The following is a 22,000-nucleotide window of genomic DNA, read 5'->3' as shown; positions in this document are numbered from 1 at the left end:
ATTTTTTATGAAATATCTAATATGTTAGTTCGTTTTCATTTCATTTACTATTGTTTATTTTAAAGCTAAATGTTGGTCTAATGTTGTTCATTTATAATTTCAAATATGTTTTTTGTAATTGTGTTTCTTCACTTTCAACTCTTTTCCAAAGCCTCCCCAACTACTGACTAAATATAATGGAAATAGTAGTCAATAGTAGTTAATTAGTGTAGGTTTTAGTTAAAGCTAGTTTTTCCATCTTGGCAAAAAAATTACTTGTTGTTTTTTGACATGCCAATCTTTAATTTAGCACATATTAAATATGAGCAAAAAAAAACAACAAACAGTTATCCGCAACTTCTGTCAAAAATCTTAACTCATCTACCATTACCATTTTAAGATGTGCCCTCCAGGTCTTCAAAAATGAGGAACGTGTTCTCCATACACAGGTTATGGACAGTGACTTACTTGGACATAAAAGCTCCGCTCTCGCAGCGTAACCGAGCAGCCTCTGGAAACAGCAGCTCAGGGCTGTGAAGAACATCCACCAGCACAGAAAACTCTGCCTGAACCTTTGGACTGAACTGCTCCTCCAGAAGAGACACAACCCCCTGTACATCACAGATAGACACATAAAGGCTCAATTAAATGCTGTCCTGGAGAGAATGATCCTGCTGAAGACCATACAGCTACAATGCAATGGTCCATTGTTTTAGCCACGCTAGCAGCACGGCTTTAGTGATTGCAGTGTCGGTCAGTCAGTACACCACTTTGGTCCAGACTGAAATATCTCAACAACTGTTGGCTGGATTGCCATGAAATTTTGTACAGACAGCCATGGTCTCCAGAGGAGATAGCCTACTGACTTTGGTGATCCCCTGACTTTTGCTTTAGCACCACCATGTGGTTGACAATTTAGAATTTTAAGTGAAACGTGTCAACAACAATTGGATGGATTGCCATAAACATTGAATGAATTATAAGAATTTTTTTTTAACTTTTCATGCAAAATAATGACATTCCCATCAACCTTAGTGCTAATTAGCAAATGTTAGCATGCTAACACGCTAAACTAAGATTGTGAACCTGGTAAACATTACACCTGCTTAACAATGGTCATTGCAATGGTCATCTTGATAAAATAAATTGCACCTGCAGCTTCTCAATGATGTTCTTATAGTCAGGGCCACCCAGGGGCTCCTTGCGGGGTCGTGTGCGGGCAGAGATCCTCCAGTCCTTGGCTGCTCGCTGCACCATGTTGCTATGGACCTTGAGAGACAAAGTGTTGACCTGACTGTCCAAATCCACTGGGATGGCTATGGCCTGCGCCTTAGCTGGGGAAGAACATGAAAGGTTAGATGTTTATTTGTTCTGCTCATACAGCAAACACATCACAGGCACCCTAATCCCAGTTGATCCAGTAGAGTTTCTCAGTGGTCAATGGTACTGTGCAGCTCAGATTTACACTGTGACATGAAAAATAACCCATCTCTAAATAAATACTGGTACAAAATCAACACAATCAATACATTTACTATTACAGTACATTTACTATTAAATTACATTTTAATAATACAAACACTCACCAACGTCAGCCAGCGTTTTGATACAGCTCTCAATATTGGCCTTCTGAGCTGCGTTGATCCAATTGCAGCTGTAGATCCTGAAAGCAGACTGGAGTAGCCTGATGAAGACATTCTGGTTTGTCTGTGAAAAGAGGAGCGAGAGCAGGGAATATGTTTTTTTTTTTTTTAATGGGCATAAGTGTAGAGAAAGACAGAGACAATCCTGATGGGACCACTTCAATATAGTCTCTGATTGGAGACATTAGTACAGACTTCTGCGTAAAACACCTCAAGCAGCTGCTCTAGGTACAAATGTCTGCAATGAAAGAAGAAGGTCCCAAGCGAAGGTGCAGTGAAGGAGGCAGTCTGCTGTCAAATAAATTTACTGTAAAGTAGCTAAAAGTTGGCAAAGGGTTTGGACGTGTTATGAGTGAGCCTCCCTCTGCGGGCACATTTCACCTGCTTGTCAGAGGTGAAAAACAGTACCTTCAGGTTGGAGTGGTTGACAGAGAAAGGTGAGCTGAAGAAACCCTTGACAATGGCCATCACTGTCTCTGTCACATACTTCTCCAGGGCAGGATTGGCATGGTTACGGTCTATGGTAGTGTTGCACACCTTAAATACAAAAATGAAATAGAGGAAAATAGAGGAAAACTTCTGAAGTTCAACCTCACATAACATCTTTTTAATTTTCTCTACACATGCAGTATGTGAATACATTTAGCATATGAGTAAGCCCCATTCAGAAAGTATCAGGCAGACATGTGTGACTTTTCAATCTGACAGAGCCTTACACTGGACATGTCCACCAGGAAGTTGTCAAAGAGCTTCCAGATATGGCTGGAGGTGTAGATCTCCTTCATTTCTACCTCTGTGTCCACATAGCAGTGATTAACAAAGTTCACATAAGCAGTTTTCACCTGGGGGATAAAGAAATAATAAAATAAGATGCCTGGTTACTTTCAGATAAAGAGATAAAAGAGACTTAAAAGTTTTGACAAAATGTATATCATTTATCTATACCATAAAACTCAACTAGTAAAATGATCTATCCTTTACCTCTGGTATACACTGGTCATCAGTGACAACTTTGACAATGTCGTCCAGTGGTAGCAGAGAGTTGCATTTCAGTTCTGTGTAGACGTTCTTGCCCTCGGTGCAGGCAGCCAGTAGCTCCACGAGCGTGTTGTGGTAAGCCAGAGCTCCATCTTCATCTGTTCGCTCTCGCTCAGAGCCCATCATCTGCAGCAACACCGGGAAGGAGGAGCGGTCGTTGTAGAACACCAGCACGTCCTCGCCTCCGTTCACCAGCTGGACACACAAACAGAGACCCAAAGAAAAGTTACATGAGGTTAATGCAGGGTGCCTGACGTTACCTGAGGTCCTTCCACTATCGCCATAAGCACAAATGCTTTCATTTGCAAATATTTCTTAACATAACACATGGCCAATATCACAATGAGCTGCATATTTTAAAGCATCAAATTTCACAAATTTTAAGAATTCTGATTAATATGTGATTTATTGCGGCAAACTGCTCCTGCAACTAAACAGTACACATACTTTAATGACTGTAAGTAACTGTGTACTCAGTAAGATGACATAAAAACTATGCACTGAAGTGAAAATAATAAAATAGACCCTTTCAGGTCTTCAGTAGTATTCCCTACAAAGATAGAATTAATGTTTATACTGTAATAATAGTAATCATCGAGACATGTTACATTTTTCAGGTGATCGGTGGTTGCAATTAATTCAAAATAATACTGTTGAAGGAGAACTATCATGTGGATTGATGTGATGTGAATTAAAATTCTCACCTCTGTCATGACTTTGTCCTGACATTTCTTTACATACTTCCCATCAGCTTTCACAATGGTTTCCAGGAACTTGAGGTACTGAACGTGTTTTCCGTGTGTTTCAATGCAGTGGACAAAATGATGGACCACGCGGTCGCTGATCTCATTGCACAGCTGGTAGTTGTTCATAAAGATGTGACGCATTGTCTCAGCTTCCAGCAGCTGGTGAAAAATATCATGATTCAGTCTTTTACAAGATAATCGTCATGAAAACAGTATACTGATTAATTTGTATAACAGAAAAAAAAGAAACTAAGAAAACTGTTGTTGCTTAAAAACCAAGACAACCTATCACGTTTCTGCTGTCAGGCTGCTGTTGTTTTGGACCTTGTATTTTTCATTATAGGCTCATTCTGCTGATCCTACTGCATGCTCTACTAGAAAAGAGGATATCTCTAAACTGTACATCATGTCAAGGAAAAAGTACAGCGAGGTCATCTATACCCCTGGAGTGAGGAAGAGGTTCAGGTGTTTATGTAGCAGAGCTTGGTTCTGAGGGTTTCCTCTGCAGAAATTTTGCAGAAATGTATGAGCCAGGATCATGATCTCATTCATCTTCTCATCACTCTGTGCAAAGGCAGAAAAACAAACAAATAAAAGGAAAGTTTATTATAGAAAGACATCGAGAAACTATGTAACACAAAGATTTTACAGAAACATCAAGTGCGACGAGTCATTCAGTTGGCTGTTTCGGTTGTTACTCACCTTCTCATAGGGGATCTGCAGCAGGTCCAGCACCACAGTATGGGCCCCCATGTTCTTTAGCAGCCTCTGCTGCTGCACACGACTCTTCTTACTGGGATAACACAGCTTACTAAGCCGCAGTAAGATCTAAATATCAGACACACACATCTATTGTCGACACAATACAGAACAAAAAGACAAGAATAACCTGGAAATAAAAGACATGGAGCTCACCTCTTTGACGATGTTGTAGTTGTTTGCTTTGTTGCTGTCAATTTGAGGTTTATTATCTCCATCCTGTACTGGGCTCAGGACAACCTCCTGGCAAAAGACATACATGAAGAAAAATCAGTATGTAATACAGTACATAAATTAAAAGTATGCTAAATATTTTAATTGTTGTAAGTTTATGACACAGTTAGCTAAAGCCCCACAATTCATGTGTTCACTCCAAAAGGTTCATCTTAGGCGTGCAACAACCTCTAAATCCAGTCTCTAATTACCAGGTATTTGTCACAGTGTGATGGGAAAAGTCCCTGCACTGATCCTTATGCATTATTGTAACAATAATGATGTGAAAACACACTACATATTACAGGCCTGACTAATAAAAACTGATTTACAGCAGGTTCCTGTTCTGCAAGACATTATTATTCATTATTCTTAAGTAGCTAACAAAACAGCTTTCCATCAGCTTTGATGAATAATAACAACAAACAAAGAAGCCATTTACAGTGCAGCTGAATGACGGGATGGGATGTTTAAGATAAATATAGTAACTTCCCGTGGAGAAATACATGTCACACTAAAATCTGAAGTGTGACATTTTGCTTTTAGATGCTGGATACCATTACATGAAGGTACAGCACCTCGATGTTCTGTTCTTTGCCCTGTCTGACCCCCACGTCTTCACTGCTGTAGACTCCACTCTTCTCCACCCACAGCTCTGACTTCTCAACAGTCAGACGCAGCTGGTCCAGGTCTGCCTTGATCTGCTTGTAGTTCTCTACATCCTGCTCTGACACTAGCAGCTGGACCTGGAAAACACACAGACACACACACACACGCACACACACACAGGATGAGAAATAAACCAGACAAAGATATTAAAAGTGTGTGAAAGCATATCTCTGCCAAGAGATTCCAACTGAGGAAGCTCTTAGTAAGCAGCTGCTGTTTGGCCCTTTGGAGAACACTCCTAATCCAAACTGACAAAAATCACTTAACTGCGGAAGTGCCTAATGCCACACCCTGTCTGTTCAACCAAGTATCAAGTGCTCAAATTTAACTGCTGTGTCGCTACCTGTTTGAAGGCCTGCAGCACCTCGGCTCTCTGGCTGAAGTGTTTGAAGATGAGCTGCAGCGAGCCAGACACCAGTGGGGGGTAATCTTGCATGATGAGATGGATCAGAACCCTCAGAAAAGTCCGGCCACCCTCATCGTCCAGCTCCACCGCACATAACTCTGAGCTGAAATCATACATGTGCACGCAGTCAGTTCGCATGCACACACATGCACAATAAAGCTTACACACAATTTTTTAAGCAGATGCAATCATTTCCAAAGTGACTGAGGGACCAGATCATTCAAAACAATCAGCTTACATCTTTAATCAATTTTTTCTCTATGGATGTTTGAGTGTATTTAAGCACAGCTTCACCTACCTCCCTGCAAACATGCTCTCTGCTTTGGTTGCAATCTCATCTATGTCTGGTTCAGAAGCTGGAGACAAAATATAGTGGACAACGGGTCAGTAAAGTATGGCAGGCTGCAGTGTTAAACACCTAATTTAGAATGTAATAAGAATGCTTTAGTATTTGCATTAAGAGAGAATAAAGTCTCACGTGTCACAAGGGGCATATCAGCCAAAGAGGCAGAGCTGTCAGTTATAGTCTTGTCCCCAAACTCTTTCTTGTAGATGGACAACAAGTATGTGATCCTATAATCCAACCTCACACTCAGGATGAACTAACAGGGAAACAAAAACCATGCAAAAAGAGAATCAAACACTGAAATGGAACCATTGAATGATGCCAAATTGCACCAGAAATCGCTAAAAGTACATCTAGTGAGGGCGCTTACTTGCAGGATCTCAATGATCTTCAGCTTGGTGTCCATCACCATGACATCCTCATTGTCTGGCAGGAAGTGTCCTTTCCCGTAGCGCAGAGAGGGCGAGGTGTCAGGGAGGCTATGCGGCACACCTCGACTCATCACCATCTGAGTCATCATTTCCCCAACTCCGTGGATCGTACGCAGGACATTGTTGCCTAAAGGAAACATTCATTTTCACACATTTTGTGCATATGTAAAGCCTATCATTTACATTTATTTACATAGTTGACATATTTCAGCTCAAGCATGTGAAAATTTGACTATGTGTATCATAAATACTAAGACAAATGCCCTGAGAACATCAAATGGATGGCCCAGCCTTGTTCCTGCATACATTCATTAACGGCTGCATCCATATTTCCCATCTAGAAACCTGACGCTGGCCTCTTGTCTTTCCTTCACTCGGAGAAGACAAATCATTTGGTCATGATTTGAAGCTGAATCATACGTTTTTTATTCACTTTTTTTATTTTGTTACTCAAATTATAGAACTGCCTCCTCCCCCTTCAATTATCTTAGTCCCTTAAATAGGAAACAACAAAATACAGTTTAACTCATTAGCTTTAAACTTTCTCCTCTTGTTTAAAGTGCTACATTAAAAAAAACTTAGTTGACCACCTTAGTTGAAATAATGCACTTATGCTGTGTAACTGCACTAACCAGCCTCTGGGCTCTTGTTGAGCTTGTTCATGAAGGTGAGTGGGTGCTGGACAATATCCAGGATGGCCAGCAGAGTGCGTGTGAGACGCAGGAGCTCACTAAAGCTGTAGAAACCAAAGTAAACCAGGTTACGAGCCAGATTCACCACCTGGAAGAGAGGAGTAAAACAAGCACATCATTGAAATAGCCTATGTGAGAAAAAAAGTGGAAGAAAGTACTCCAATCACATTTGAAAAACATATGCACCATGTTGAGTTTCTTTTACCTCTAGTGTGAGTTCATTCTTGTCTTTATCCCCAAATGGAAAAGGCTGGCTGACCACGTCTCTAAGGTATTCTTCCACAAACTCCATGGTGGGAGCAAACCTCCTCTTCATCTCCTCTGTTGAGGTGTCAGTGGACTCATACTCAAACCTGTGGAAAGGAACATATCACAATCATAATAACAGCCTGTACATAACACACACAATCACACGGACAGACGCTCACTCATGGATGTTGATCTTGGAGGGGATCTCGGTCCAGAGGCGGGCGTAGCGTACAGGCACCACAGCCTCCTGTGGGTCACGGTCCACATGCATGTGCAGCATGAGACGGCAGAAGGAGGCTCTAAGGTTGTAGGGCAGGCAGTCATCAAACATGCAGCGCAAGATCAGGTCCACAGGTTGCTGACAGGAGATCTGGTTGATGGCTAGGTACTGACGGTCCAGACACATTTTAGCAAACAGGTTGAGCTGGTACCTACAGAGGAGGCGAGGGACATGGGAAGAAAAGGGGAAAAACATTCACTCTTGCTAGCTTGTTTCAGCTATTTTTATGTTACATGGGGAAAGAAGGTGTAGCACATGGGGGAACTAAGGGCAAGAATGCCACAGTCACCTGTAATAGGTCACAATGTCTACATCCATCTTATGGTTGCCCTTAGCATCCTGGGCCAGGTGGCGAATGGATTTGCCATGAGGCTCCTTGTGGCGGTCGATCCAGTAGAGCCAAACCTCCTCCTCCTCCACATCCTCCTGCAGCAGCGAGGACTCCAGGGTGGTCTCCATGTTAGGGATTAGTCTGGGGAGGGGGGGGTGACATAAAGCAGTTACTAGAAAAATTGCACACATTACACTCTGACATGGAGCTGCTGCTGCTGAATTTCACAAGAGGCACACTGGGTGTTGTGGAGAGTACTGCATGTGCGTGTTTATACATGTTTAAAAATGAATGACTGAAATATGACAGGATCAACTTGGATGTTTTAAATACAGATACCACACGGTGTGACTCACTTGGTCTGGATGAGGATATCTGCGTTGGTGGGGTTCAGCATAAATTTACAGATAAGCTCCTGTGTGACAGGGATGGCAGTCTTGTTGGACACACAGAGATCAGAGAGATAATCCAGGAATCTGGAAGAATAGACCCGACATGAATCACCATGTTTAACGAATGTTTTACACATGAACTGATTGTACACGTAAGGTTGTGTGTGTTCCTGACTGTACATAGCATCTTTGTCTGTCTAAGTAAAAATGTTTAGGAAAATTCTTCATTCTTACTGTTGCTTTATTTGACAGATTCTGTAGGTTTTCTGTCTCTTACAGTATATACTGTATTTTATGTTTACATGTAAAGCAGGGGGAACACAATAACAGCAACACCTTATAATATACCTATTATGCACTCCAATACACCAACACCACAAAATACAGTGGCACAACGAGTGGAGATTATAGGTGAATTAATAAAAACTGAACATTTTACATTTGACAACATTTGAAGTTTAAGACGGTAAAATTCACATAATGTACTGGATTGCATTATTCTGCATTATAGCACAGAATAATGCAACGTTCAGTTTCTGTTTCACAAAACTGACCATTCGCAACAAAAGTCTTATGTATGACTACTAATAAGACGGTGTAGTCCCTCATTCGTCCAGGAGTGTTCTATCGTAGAAAAGGTTTCAGTCGTAGTCATCTGGACACTGTTTTCAGAATCAAGACGTTTCGGCTCCCATCCGGAAGTCATTCTCAATTGTGAAAAAATTGAACGGGAACTGGAAATTTAAGCTAATCTGTGCTATTAACAGATACTCAGGCAGATTCCCTCCTGAGGGCAGGGCTTATGTAACTCAGATTATCTTAAATTTCCAGTTCCCGTCCAATTTTTCCACAATTGAGAATGACTTCCGGATGGGAGCCGAAACGTCTTGATTCTGAAAACAGTGTCCAGATGACTACGACTGAAACCTTTTCTACGATATGACTACTAATGTTCATGCACAATATCATATTTTTCCTATATTTTCTATTATTAATTTGTTCCCTTGGTCATCTAATCTCTGGGAGGTGTACATGTCTGACCTGGGCTCTCTGTTGCGCCTCAGCAGGCTAACAAACGTCTCAATCTCTCTGGCTGTGATGTGTTTTTCCAGCAGCTTGCGGTTGTTGTGCAGCAGGGCAGTGATTGTGTCCTCAGCCAGGATCTCATACCCAATCTGAGACTGCATGATTGAGAACTTTTTGGCTATATACTCCTACGTGGCACAAAAAACATATGGTTATAAACACTTGTAATGTAAGAAGTAGTGAAGTTGAGAGAAAAAGACTAAATACAGAAAGCATAAAAATGTGCTGAATCACTGCATCTAGTGTGTTCATTTATCCATCATCCAGGGAGAATTTGTTGAACAAGATAACTTTCGGAAAAAAACACCCTCATTCACATTCATGAAGTTACCCACAGTTACACCTGAGAGCCACTGAGCAACTCAACATGAGCTATTTGTGATTAGTCTAGGGCTGCAAATGATGACTATTTACATCAGGGGGTTGGGTTCTATCAATATATCTACTGACTATTTTCAATTAACTGATTAATCATTTAGCTTATAATATGTCCAAAATAATAAGCACGCTTAAAATTTATCGAAGCCCAAGTGAGGTTGTACAATTGTTTAGTTTGCTTGATGAGCACAAAAAAAACTCCTAAAATACTGAATTTGTAATGAAATGAAATTGAGAAAAGCGAGAAAATGTTATTTTCAAAGGTGTAATTAGCAAATGTTTGGCATTTTTACTTGATAAAAATTGGTTAAAAGCAAGTATATGTAACTTTTGCTCGCTCTGGCCACAAGCGGTAATTATCGCTTATTGAATGTCCATATACATTTTCAATTTTCTATACTTAGTGTAGGCCTTTTTCACAGCAGACATTTTGACTTATTATAGTAGAAAAGCACAGGTGATACTAATAACATGAATGACGGCTCTGTTCTATTTAAGTGTCCCAGTGGCCATGACAGTGTGATCATTCATTTTATTATTTACACCTGTGTTTTCCTACCGTGACATGTCAAAACGTCTTCTCTGAAAAAGGCCTGTTGAAGTAATAATTAGGTGACCTGACAGAGAGTGAGGGGAACAAGAACAAAATCAGGAAATAAAAAACAACAAAAATGTCTTCTAGCGAGGTACTGTTTACTTCTTGTTTTACTCGTATAGTAAAACCACACAAATGCTTATCTGTGACATGCTAAAATGCAGGGCAACAGTAGCGCAAGTGAAGTCCAAAGTCAGTCAAATGACTCGAGAATCAGTTATGTAGGTGTATCTAGCTAAAGTTAGCTTAATAGCTAACTAGCTAATACCTTGCATCAGCCACTGGTCGTACTTGACCAAGGACGACTGTAGTAGCAAAAGCCAAGAGTGTATTGAACTGAGAATGAGTGAGTTCCTTATAAATAAAACTTCTATTTCTTAATTCAAAAATTATATGAGCTCACTTTCATTATTAAACTTGTCATGAATTATCTGTTAAGACAGCGTACTACATAGGTTTAGATTCATTGATTTTTCCAGACAGTCTGACAGAATCTATACTGATAAGCTCCCAGTCCAAAGCCATCTCTCTATCCTTAAACTACCTCACATCCCCATAATAACAAGCATGATAGTGAGCCTGACTCAATGAATACTCAATACTAGACTTGTGTGGAAGGCGGAAACATGCCTGGTTCTTGCGATAGTCCTGTTGGGAGTGGCGTAGCACCCTGTAGCAGAGTCTCAACATGTACTTGAAGTGAGCATAGCGCTGGTCTCCCAAATCCTCCAACTTCAGCATCGGACCTTCACCCTGATCTGTGAATGGAGCCTTCAGGATACCAAAGATCTGGGGGAACAGAAACCTGTATACAATGATGAAGAACCAACCGAGCATCTACAGACTATAGCAGGAAAATACTTTAATAAACACACTTCTTAAGGCCAATCTGTGGTTATTGTAAAATATCACACTAATGGAAATACAGTACAATTTAAGATCTGCACTGGGCATCACTGTCAGTCCTGGACCCTCGTGTTTCAGATCAATCTGCATTCTGTCCCAACATAAAGGACAGAGAGGACAGACAGAAATGTGTGTGTGTGCGTGTGTGTGTGTGTGCTTGTGTGTGTGTGTGTGTGTGTGTGTGTGTGTGTGTGTGTGTGTGTGTGTACTTGTGCTGACCTGGGCGAGGATGTTCTGTTCCCTCATGAGTTTCTGCCTCTCTCGGTTGGGTGTAGCGGTGACCACAGACAAAACATCCTGGCCGTTGTTTGGTACCACACACACAAAGAAAACCAGCTCCTCCAGGAGCTTAGTCACAAACCTGAAATATATATATGAAAGCAAAAAAAAACATGAAATTATATAACACTATGCAATGCACACCATCTTATGTCACCTGTGTCGTACCTCCTCTCATTCTGAGTGATGCAGCCGTACTGGAGCTTCCTCACAGTGGACTCCAGGACCTTGCTGGCATCGTTGGCAAAGTCCAAGTCTCTGACCTCCGACAGCGGAACAGATACAATGGCAAAAGCCTCTTTGTCCTCTTTAGTGGAACAGGTACCAATCTATTGTGGCAGCCAAAAGACATTTTCAAATAATACTAATACATCTATGTTTGTTTTACTTGAGTGAGTGTGTGTGTGTGTGTGTGTGTGTGTGTGTGTGTGTGTGTGTGTGTAGACCTTGAGCATAACTGGACGCTCCTCTTCTGTATCAATGGGGACGTTGGTGCTCGTCACCCAGGTGTTGGTGCACAGGTGTCTAAGTCTCACATAGGAGTTTCTGAGGAAGGATGGTAAGTATTTAATTTCTTGCTGCTGTTATTGAAGTGAAAAGTTTCCATCTTGGTATGTCAGGTAACTTCATTTCCAGTCTTAAAATGTATTTTATTTTATGGCGGCCTGCATTTGGTCCACAACTTTGGTCCAGACTGAAATATCTTAGCAACTATTGGATGGATTGTCATGAAATTTTGTACAGACACTCATGGTCCCCAGAAGATAAAACCTACTGACTTTGCTGATTCCCTGACTTTTCCTCTAGTGCCACCATGAGGTTAACATTTCTGTTTATCTTGACAAATATGGGATGGATTGCTATGAAATTTGGTACAGCCACGAATGTCCCCTGCAGGATGAATTGTAATAACTTTAGTGATCCCCTGATTTTTCACCTAGTGCCGTCATCAGGTCAAACTTTTAATTTGTCCAAAACTGTGGTTTAATACCTGCAAAACGTATGATTTTCCCATCAGCCTTAGCTGTTCATTGTGTTTAGTGTGAATGTTAACATGCTAACACACTAAACTAATATGAACATGGTAAACATTACACCTCCTAAACATCAGCATGCTGACATTAGCATTTAGCTCAAAAGTACTACTGGGCCTAAGTCCAGCCTCACAGAGCAGCTAGTATGGATGTGGACTCTTACACTAGTCTTGTTATAAAATATGTGCATATTAAATGTATATTATGCCAAATGAATGATAAACTTCCATTCCCTTCTATTTCAGTGCCACTTGTTTGTGAAATCGTTTGTGTCAGTATATTTCTGGTTGTTCTATTACTAACAACAAAATGACACTTAATTGAAAAAAAGTGTTAAAAGCAGATGTTTGGTGTCAAAATAAGTGACAGTATCTCACCCTAACTGCTGTGCTCTGTGCTTTCAACTGAGTGACTGACCTGGGCACGAGACAGTCGGCCCGCTGCAGAGTGGTGGCATCCAGCTCAAACAGAGAGGCAATGTCATTCCCATGGGGAACAGAAACCAGGGTGAAAGCAATCTTCTCTGCTGCTTGATGCTTCCTCTTGGAGAACACAATATCTGTCTCATTCTGCAGCACACACAGATACACGAGGATACACACAGACACACATACACGCACACACGCAGAGGAAGTAGAAATTAATGCCAGCAGTCTAAAAGCTTATATGGCACAAACAGTTAAGCCATTTATCAGTACTCACACAATGGATTTTATACTGTCCTGACAACCTTCAAACATACAGTACACAACACTACTGCCTTGCAGTTCACACAAGTGCGTTTACACTGTTGCAAGTCAATGAACCTTACTTAGAGCAGGTAGGGGCTGCAACTAATTATTACTTTGGTTATTGATGATTCTGTAAACTGTTTTCCATGAACTGACTGTAATAATTGTTAGGTCTACAAAATAAAAATTATTACAACTGCCCATTAGAAGTTTTCAGAATCCAACCTGATCAATCAAATTGCTTATTTTGTTGAATAACACATCAAAAAACTCAAAGTGTAATCAAAAAATCAATTGAAGAAGTTCAACAAAAAAAAATCATATTTGATAATAAATTGAATATCTTTGAATTGTTAAAATGTTGGTTGGATAAAAGAAGCAATATATGGGCAATGGGAAATTACAATGGGTATTTTTCACAATTTTCTGACATTTTATAGGAAAAATGATTGATAGATTAATCTGGACAATAATTGGCAGACTAATAGATAATGATAGTAATTCCGAATAATTAAATTTCTAATAAGAAACAGAAGGGGACAAATTCTCACATTTTTATAGCTGTAACCAGCAAACGTGTGGTATATTACTATTATTAATAATATTATTATTAAGTGTTACATACAATAACTTGATTGATTATTTTTCTGGCCACTATTCAATTAATTGACAAATAGTTTAGCACTAAAGGCAGTGCACACAGCCGGACAACACCACAAGGCCACTTCACAGTCTTCATAAATGCCTCAATTAAGTATTACTAAGTCTATGTGAACAAAAACTGAGCAGTTATGTTTTGTGTCAAGTTGCCACAACTTTCCACACATAGTCACGTAAATACTGATAAATGAGCCCAACTGTTGATAAAATCTATAATTGAGAACAGACGGATGTGAGCCAAACTATACTGTCACAGCTTCTTACACTAATGAGGTATCGCATTACATAGAAACAGACCCAGAGAGCCATGACTTCTCTGTGTGGTGTGTTAGACACTGCGGTACGTAGGCTGGTACAGTCTGCGCTGTACAGATAATGGCAAGGGTTAATTTCTCCCACTGTTCTCTGCATGTCAATGGGAAGCTCCCCAGAGCTACCTCCACGCCTCAGTTTCTCTATCCTCCCACTCCCCCACCACCCGCTGGTGACTCACCCCACCAGCTTAGCACAGGCGAGTGGAGCAGAGCAGACAGCACGTCTGCCTCCCCTCCATCCCCTCTCGCAGGGCACCCCCACACCCAGACGTTATGTAAGGAGCCCCCTGTGTGTCTGAAATTCAGCATGTGCATGACAAAGTGTGCGAGGCTGAGAGTTTGTGTGTGTGTTCTGTACATTTCCAGAATACAAATGTGCAAGGGAGCTAAGAACTGAAAGTAATGTCTAGATATAGATTCAGAGTTTGTGTGTGCATGTGTGTGTATGAGTACTTTGTGAGTGTGAGAGAACTGGTGGTATTGCATAACCAAAGGATGAGGAGACACAGAAGGGCCTGAGGTTGGACAGACAATGTATAACTGCTGAGATAATCGTTCTTTCCATTAAAACACTCATATAATCTTCTCTCCTGTTGACTAACTATTCTCTCTTTCAGTCAAGTGCAATCTGACTCATATATGGTGTAAAATGGCAAACTATTTGCATTGCTGATGTCTTGAATTATAAATATTAGTATATAAATAATATAAAATAATGTGAAACATGATGTTAGTAGCAGCCACTCTGAGGATAGGTGTATGTGATTTTGCAGCTAAATGTGATTGTTTGACTGACTCACCTCTCCTTTGGGCTCCACCCTGTTGTCTTTGAATTCAGGGTTCACCTGCAGAGAAACTGAGCGGTCAGTGACCTCAAGTCTAGAAAGCTCTGATGATAATTGTGTCATTATCATCCCCATTACCCAAATCCTAACTATTCAACAGCAAGAAAATGGGTGATAGTAACCATATCAGTGGGAATACTGCCACCTACAGCACATCACCTAACATCCCCTTCAACTGTGCTTATTCAGAAACTATAAAAGTAGATAACTCTCAATTTGGAAAAAAAAAATGACTCAGACAAAATGATTAGTGCAAGTGCTATTTTCTAAAAAAAATATTATTTATTTTTTATTTTTTTATTGTGAGCGTTAAACAATGATAAGCAGCTACACAATGAAATGGATGAAAACAGAAGCACTGCAAAGGCATGACAAAGGTTGGAGAGTGAAAACTCACCTCAGCTGCGAGGTAATTCCCTGTCGCCAGGTGTTTGAAGCGGAAGAGACTGTTCCACTGGCCGGCTCCGCCTCTACAGGGGTCATAGTGCACAACCTGGCACAGAGACACAAAATAAGGAGCATTATACACCTTGAAGCATCAGTTTTTGTCCACTGTTTGATGTTTTCTGTCTCTTACAAGTATGTGGTTTAGTGTCAGTCTGTGCTTACCTGATATAGTAAAGAGGGACTTTTATAACATTGTTCACAGTTTTCAGTTTATGTCTCTGCCTTACAACACTGCTCATTTAGTTTCTGCTTTTGTTCAGCAGACAGAAAAGCTCTGACAGGATTGGTTTAACAGCAGTCGTAGGATGATTTCTGTTATTCAGAGTGACAATAATTCACAAACCAAATGAGACAGAGACACATGGCTTCATTTTCAGCACTTGGTACACCAACATCAGTTTAGCCTATCACTGCGGTGTCAGAGTGAATCAGATTAAGTCATCCTGTGTGCCAAGTAAAACAGGAATTTGTGTTTGTCATACTGACACAACAACATGTCAACAACTGATAAGGTAACATAAGTACATTCTAGCACAAACAGCAGCGGGACAACAGGAACTTCAATTTAGTGCAAGCTGATAAAGAGGAACATACAGTACAATAGACAGTGGATTACACAGAACTAAAGGTTAATGTGGCAGATGGGCAGACAGTATACAGTATGTATAATGACATTATGGCCTAAATTTGTGAGAAATGGCCCTTAATTATGACAACACTGTGTAACAAACAAAGTGCTTAAAAATACATAATTTATGTTTATTTCAACTGTCTTATATAATTCAACTGGCTTTAGCTGATTCTTTATTTTATCTTTCTTTATTCTTTATTTTTTTCTTAAAAGGAACAACAGATATATTATATATAGATATATATTCAATTTCACCTTTTCCATAAACTGCACTCAGGCCAAAAAGTCACCTGAACATGAACATGACTTTTTTCTAGAAACAATGATTTTAATAAAGTAGCATCAATGACCTTCTCAAAAATTAAAGAGAGATATTGTTCATTTCTGTGTGTGTGTGTGTGTGTGTGTGTGTTTTACCTCGATCTCCCAGAGAGCCTTGGAGCTGGTGGCGGAGGTGGCAGACTGCCGCAGCGTGGTTCTGAGGAATACATGCTGCTGTTTCTTGTACTCGTCACTGGTCAGAAACTTCTCCTGCTCAGCGTGAAACAGCCTCACCACGTCTCCCTGGACACATACAAAACATGAGACTGCTGCAAAATAACTGCATGCTGTTTGCAAGACATGCAACCTACATGCAGTCCTGCTAAAAAAATTGCACAGAGGAAACAGAGCTAAAAGCGATAAAGCAACATACCCCCTTTAGCACATCTTCCCTGTAGTCGCTAAACTTCATGAACAAGGCGACCTTCCAGCTTGTGTTACAGTTAACTGCATTGACCTGCAGCATAAAGCAGAGAGTAAGGGGCAAACATAACATGGAATTAAGATTTTTATCATACACAAGTCACATGTTGTCTGAAATCCTTGTAACACCACCTTTTGGTGATTTTTATGTTTCAACAACAGTTAAAGGATTACATGTTCTTCTGTGGACTACGACAACATATTATTACATTACAAACTATTAGACAAACTGCAGCCAGAAGACAAGCTACAGGTTTTTCTTGGTGAAAAGTTGTTGTAGGCTTTTATCTGGCAACAAAGAAACAATATAAATGAACTAGTCCCACCTCTTTGCAGCCGGGGTTGTCTAGGAGCTCGATGTTACTGGCATGAAGAGGCTGCCCTGCGTTTACTGGCATCAGCACCACCTTGTCTCCAACCACCACCTTGAACCCAATTGGAGACAGTCATATCCCAGCAGGAGACACAGGTTGGTAAACTTTCAGCAGTGTTCAGATGGATCAGACAGAAAGTTAGAGTGTGTCCATGCAAGGGGTTTGTCTAAGGTCTGCAAACATCCCAGTATTCTTATTTTAAGCAAAAGGCCGAGCTTCACATGAGAGAATGGTTGAGCTGTTCACAGAAAACCGGTTTATTCATACCATGGTAAGTGGACATGAATGCAACATACAGAGATATGGTGACTGAAAAGTACACTACCTCTATCATTGCTTGCATAATACACATTCTCTAACCCAATCTAAGTAATGATAGACTCTAACCAGCCACACACGAGCATACTGTGGAGTCAGAAATGGGTGTCTTGTCACACTTATTCCAATGCCATGTTGGAATTTTTAAAAACATTTAAAACACAATGAAGCAGTATCAGTGACATACAGGAGATAGCAAGTAACAACTGGCTGGACGCTTTTAACGCTCAGCCTAAAAGTCTACATGCAATGGGAAGGGCAGTGCATCCATGCTTTTTACATGATATTCTGTGTCTGACCGAATAATGCACAAACACCATGCACAATTAAGAGCAATACCTTTAACCATAGGATGCTAAAGCCAAAGGGGAGGACAAAATCAGAAATGTTACTGGAACAGGACAAACAATGAACTGACAGTGTATAGGATGAAAAAGTTGGCTCACACACCAAACAACAACTGCTGTATTTGTAACAAAGATGTTGTACAGTACTTCTTGTCTATAGAAATGTGTGTGGTGCTAAGCGGAGGGAAACCTACATTGTCTCCTTCGCTGCGGAGCTTCCAGAAGGGCTGAATGTAGAACCAGGATCCCTCGTTCCCGGCCGGGTCCAAAGACACCCGCATGGCATTCTTCTCAAGCAAAGCAGGGAGACGCTTGTTCACCGTCAGGTACTTATTACTCTTAATGTGCAGTAGCTGAGACAGAAGAATCAGGGTGTTTAGATACTACAAGAGCAGTGATGGAGGAAGTATTCAGATCCTTAAGTAAAAGTACTAAATACTGTAAAAATACTCCATTAAGAGTAAGTTGTGCAAGTATTAAGTATTAAGTTGTACAAATGTTACTTAAGTAAAAGTATGAAAGTATAATCAGGAAAATGTACTTAAAGTATCAAAAGTAAAAGCACTCAAGGCAGAAAAACAGCCCCTCTGACTGTTATACTATTATATATTAAATAATTAGATTATTATTTATTATTATTAGATTAGATTAAGTTATTATTATTATAACTAGATTATTATTACTCAATGATGTGTAAGTTGTATTTTACTGTTGTAGTTGGTTGAGGTGGAGCTAGTTTTCAATTATTTTATATAGGACTGCAACTAATGATTATTTGCATTATGAATTAATCTCCTGATTATTTTCTCAATTAATCGATTGATTGTTTGTTTTGTTAAAATTCAGAACATTCACATCACAATTACCCAGAGCCCAAAGTGACACCTTCACAATGTTTTGCCCAACCAACAGTCCAAACCTCAAAATTATTAAAAATAAATTTTTAATTATTTAAATAATTAAAAGGAAAAGCAGAAAATCCTTACATTTGGGAAGCTGGAACCATGAAATGTTTTTGCATTAAAAATGACAATTATCTAAGTCATTTTCTGTCAATCAACTAACCAGTTGACTTCAACTAACCAGCTGATTAAAAGAAGTTGGTTTACTATTTTATTCAATTTGACCTCATTTGAAGTGTGTGTAGTATCACACAACCCATTTTTGGATTCCATTTAACAGACCATGGCTAAATTATACCAGTGTTTGAAGTCAACCCTAACAAATTGATAAGGCCTGTTTACTGAAGCACTGCAACAATGGAGACTGCCTTGAAAGCATTTTGCAACAGCAATTAAATATGTAGTTGCTTTTCTCAATTCAACCCCTAAAAACAAAAGTTTAGCAATCAGTAAAACCAAATACGACCATTGTGGGCTTTTCAACAAAATGCCTGAGGTATCAGGGATCAGATGACAGTAACACAACCTTGGTAAACAAGAAAACAAAAACAAGGCTCTGAACTCAAGGCAACCTGACACCGCAGGTGTTTGCTGAAGAGATGGGCTGTACCTGGATGACGTTACTGTATTTGACGACTTCTCCAAGGAGCTTCTTGTTCTCTGACTCATTCTGCTTCTGCTCCAGTTCTGCTGCATGCTGAGGAATGAAACAGAGATTTACTAAAGCTTTGGGATGCAAATGAAAATGAAAATGAAGATCTAGATGCAAATTGTGATAAATAAAAACAAAAGTTCTACCTGTAACTTCTTAAACAGGTCTCCCTGTGTGTTGTTGTTTCCTTGTTTTCCTTGCTTTGCCTTCCAGAACTGCTTCTGGGCCGAATATCTGTTCATGGGACACACCTTGAAGAGGCAATCTGGAGAGGAGGAGAAGCATTCAGGCACACAGGAATCACTCTCTGTGAGTCAGCTTAAGAGCCACTCAGTAAGGGATAATGGCAATTCTAGACCTGCATCACCAATCGACCAATTAGAATCGAGTATTCAACAAAGCCGTGAAATAAAGGGTCTTAATGTCGTGAAACTGCATTTTTGAGGTTAATGGTTATTTACCCACCAGGGGCCTGCAGAGTCACTTAAACACATAAAAACTTCTCTAAAACAAAGGAGTGCAAAGGATCTGGTCAGCTTTGACAGTTAAAAAAAATATGTGTGTGTGTGTGTGTGTGTGTGTAACCTCGAACCAGTGTGACTAGTATATTCCTACACACCTCTGAACTTTTTGGGTGGGTTGGCCAAGTCTCCAGCATCAGGCTGGACCACACACCTGTCATCGACAAGCCTGCAGAGACATGATAACAATTCAATCAACATATTTCGGAAGTACATCTTGTTGTAACTCATTTCAACTTTTATGTACATATAGTCCAATTTATATGCTACTGTTCTGCGATTGAAACTGCCCTGGTCATTAAATCACTCGCCTTAAAAATAAAGATTTACATGGTACAAACTGTAATCTATAACACTCTAATTGTGTCAAATGCAAACACACAAAGCAGAGTCTCAGACTACTGTTAAACCCCTTCATTTGAATACGCAGTTCAAAACCACACTTGCTCTACAGTTGATTAGCCACCTGCAGGATGAAAAGCTCAGCTGGCAACACAAGAAAGAGTGACGGCTCTGTTCGCCATCATCTCCATCTCCTTAGAGCTCTCCCAGTGACTGAACGGATGCTCTGAACATTTCTGGACAGAGCTCATCAAATTTAACGCCGCTTTGATCTCCGCTTTCTAGCCCAGCAGGGGGAGAGCTGCTCAGTCTTGTGGTTTGTATCGAGATAGATAAACCGTGATCAAATGACATCCAACTTTCTGTGCCTTTCATATAGTGTAGATTGGAAATGGGGAGACAGAAAATATATTTAATTATATATAACAAAACCAGATATCAACATATTGTGTGTAAAATGTACAATGAAGCTTTAAGAGTGAACATTATATTGGTGATTGAAGACTGAGCTTCTCTGTAACGTCTACTATAGGTTACTAGAGCATGCATAGGCTACAGTGGGCTGCTGCCACCAGAGGAAACCATGTGGTTTCTGTGCAGGGTTGATTAGAGGACATTCAAAGAAGTCATCCAGTTACTAACTGCCTTGTTTCCCACATCGTAGCTTTTTATTTGCTAGTTACTGACTATTTTACACACTAGAGATGCTTCATTGACAGGTTTAGTGATGCACACATTTGACTGAGTTAACGTTGCAAAAGAGCATTTAGTAAACACTGTGCCAAGTGTGCACATGGTTCATTCAAATGGCAAGACAATGGAGACGGAAAAAAGAGCGGGTTTACGAGCAGAATACCTAAAACATTAAAGTACCGGGGGGGGCTACAGGCATTCTTTTTTGTGACTCAAATGCAGGTCTGGGCTACAACAGTGAAATCATTTTTTTCTGCATTTGCTTTGAAAATGAATGAAAATTATAAGAAAAAGAGTTTTATATAAAAAATTTAATTGGTTGCACCTGTCAGTAAATCCTTGTTTAGCTGGTGTTACTTGTTGGTGTTATAATAATCCATTAAGCTGAATTTACACCTGCCTTGAAAGTTTTATTTAAAACTTAATTTAGTCCTGGATTAACTCTAATCCCCCTTCAGGAAGTTGGTTTAGTTAAATCAAGCTCAAGCCAACCAGACCATGTCTGAGAAATCAAATTTGAGATAATCTGGTATAAAGTTCAGTTTAGTCGAGAACTAGGTTGAATTCATGTGTGGAAAACCAGTTCTCTGAGGGCAAGGGTCACAGTGGTCACAGGGTTTGAGGGAGTTTTCATGTGAGTTGTTTAGGACATACAGTATTTGTAAGTTGTTTACAGTTTTACGATCACAGATGGCTTCATACCAGAGAAATACTGTAACTTCAACCTGCTGAAATATATTCTGACTCCAGCTATGAATTTCTATATCAAAGACTCCATATCATCCCATTCCCTTCATCAAATTTGCACCCAAGGCCGAGGTGCACAAGCACATCCATTCATCCTGTCCACTGAGAAGAAACATAATGCAACGCACAATTCCTCCAATTCATACAAAGCTGGCAGCCCTGCTGAAGTGAGTGGAGCCATTTCCTATTTATGCCACGGCACTTGATCAGTGTCAATCCACAGGCTGTGTATTATTTCCTCCGACTCTGTATTGGAATTACATCCAAATGAGAAACAATA

General features: G+C 40.1%; 1 protein-coding gene across 3 annotated transcripts in view; it reads right to left on the bottom strand.

The window, feature by feature from the left end:
• Nucleotides 1–22,000, bottom strand: part of itpr2 (inositol 1,4,5-trisphosphate receptor, type 2) — a 56,804-nt gene that overhangs the window by 31,845 nt on the left and 2,959 nt on the right. The window contains exons 2-36 of one of the 3 annotated variants that reach the window (XM_044194885.1): nt 20,037–20,107; nt 19,564–19,682; nt 19,376–19,462; nt 18,058–18,216; nt 17,151–17,249; nt 16,775–16,858; nt 16,498–16,644; nt 15,400–15,495; nt 14,958–15,002; nt 12,870–13,021; nt 11,865–11,964; nt 11,587–11,747; nt 11,359–11,500; nt 10,864–11,022; nt 9,216–9,388; nt 8,139–8,258; nt 7,741–7,923; nt 7,351–7,602; nt 7,128–7,275; nt 6,863–7,010; nt 6,170–6,357; nt 5,932–6,055; nt 5,752–5,809; nt 5,391–5,556; nt 4,936–5,124; nt 4,322–4,408; nt 4,109–4,234; nt 3,848–3,970; nt 3,365–3,565; nt 2,604–2,855; nt 2,339–2,464; nt 2,031–2,159; nt 1,566–1,686; nt 1,132–1,313; nt 448–590 (exon numbers count right to left, since the gene is read on the bottom strand). In XM_044194885.1, the coding sequence (XP_044050820.1) occupies nt 448–590; nt 1,132–1,313; nt 1,566–1,686; nt 2,031–2,159; nt 2,339–2,464; nt 2,604–2,855; nt 3,365–3,565; nt 3,848–3,970; nt 4,109–4,234; nt 4,322–4,408; nt 4,936–5,124; nt 5,391–5,556; nt 5,752–5,809; nt 5,932–6,055; nt 6,170–6,357; nt 6,863–7,010; nt 7,128–7,275; nt 7,351–7,602; nt 7,741–7,923; nt 8,139–8,258; nt 9,216–9,388; nt 10,864–11,022; nt 11,359–11,500; nt 11,587–11,747; nt 11,865–11,964; nt 12,870–13,021; nt 14,958–15,002; nt 15,400–15,495; nt 16,498–16,644; nt 16,775–16,858; nt 17,151–17,249; nt 18,058–18,216; nt 19,376–19,462; nt 19,564–19,682; nt 20,037–20,107 (4,860 nt within the window). The remainder of the gene's footprint in view (nt 1–447; nt 591–1,131; nt 1,314–1,565; nt 1,687–2,030; nt 2,160–2,338; nt 2,465–2,603; nt 2,856–3,364; nt 3,566–3,847; nt 3,971–4,108; nt 4,235–4,321; nt 4,409–4,935; nt 5,125–5,390; nt 5,557–5,751; nt 5,810–5,931; nt 6,056–6,169; nt 6,358–6,862; nt 7,011–7,127; nt 7,276–7,350; nt 7,603–7,740; nt 7,924–8,138; nt 8,259–9,215; nt 9,389–10,863; nt 11,023–11,358; nt 11,501–11,586; nt 11,748–11,864; nt 11,965–12,869; nt 13,022–14,957; nt 15,003–15,399; nt 15,496–16,497; nt 16,645–16,774; nt 16,859–17,150; nt 17,250–18,057; nt 18,217–19,375; nt 19,463–19,563; nt 19,683–20,036; nt 20,108–22,000) is intronic. The other 2 variants (XM_044194886.1, XM_044194887.1) reach the window with 2 other exon arrangements.

The sequence above is a fragment of the Siniperca chuatsi genome, linkage group LG4 (genome assembly GCF_020085105.1).
Source record: "Siniperca chuatsi isolate FFG_IHB_CAS linkage group LG4, ASM2008510v1, whole genome shotgun sequence".
NCBI classification, from domain to species: domain Eukaryota; kingdom Metazoa; phylum Chordata; class Actinopteri; order Centrarchiformes; family Sinipercidae; genus Siniperca; species Siniperca chuatsi.
The sequence above is the reverse complement of the archived record's forward strand: the minus strand, read 5'-3'. Positions and strand labels throughout refer to the sequence as shown.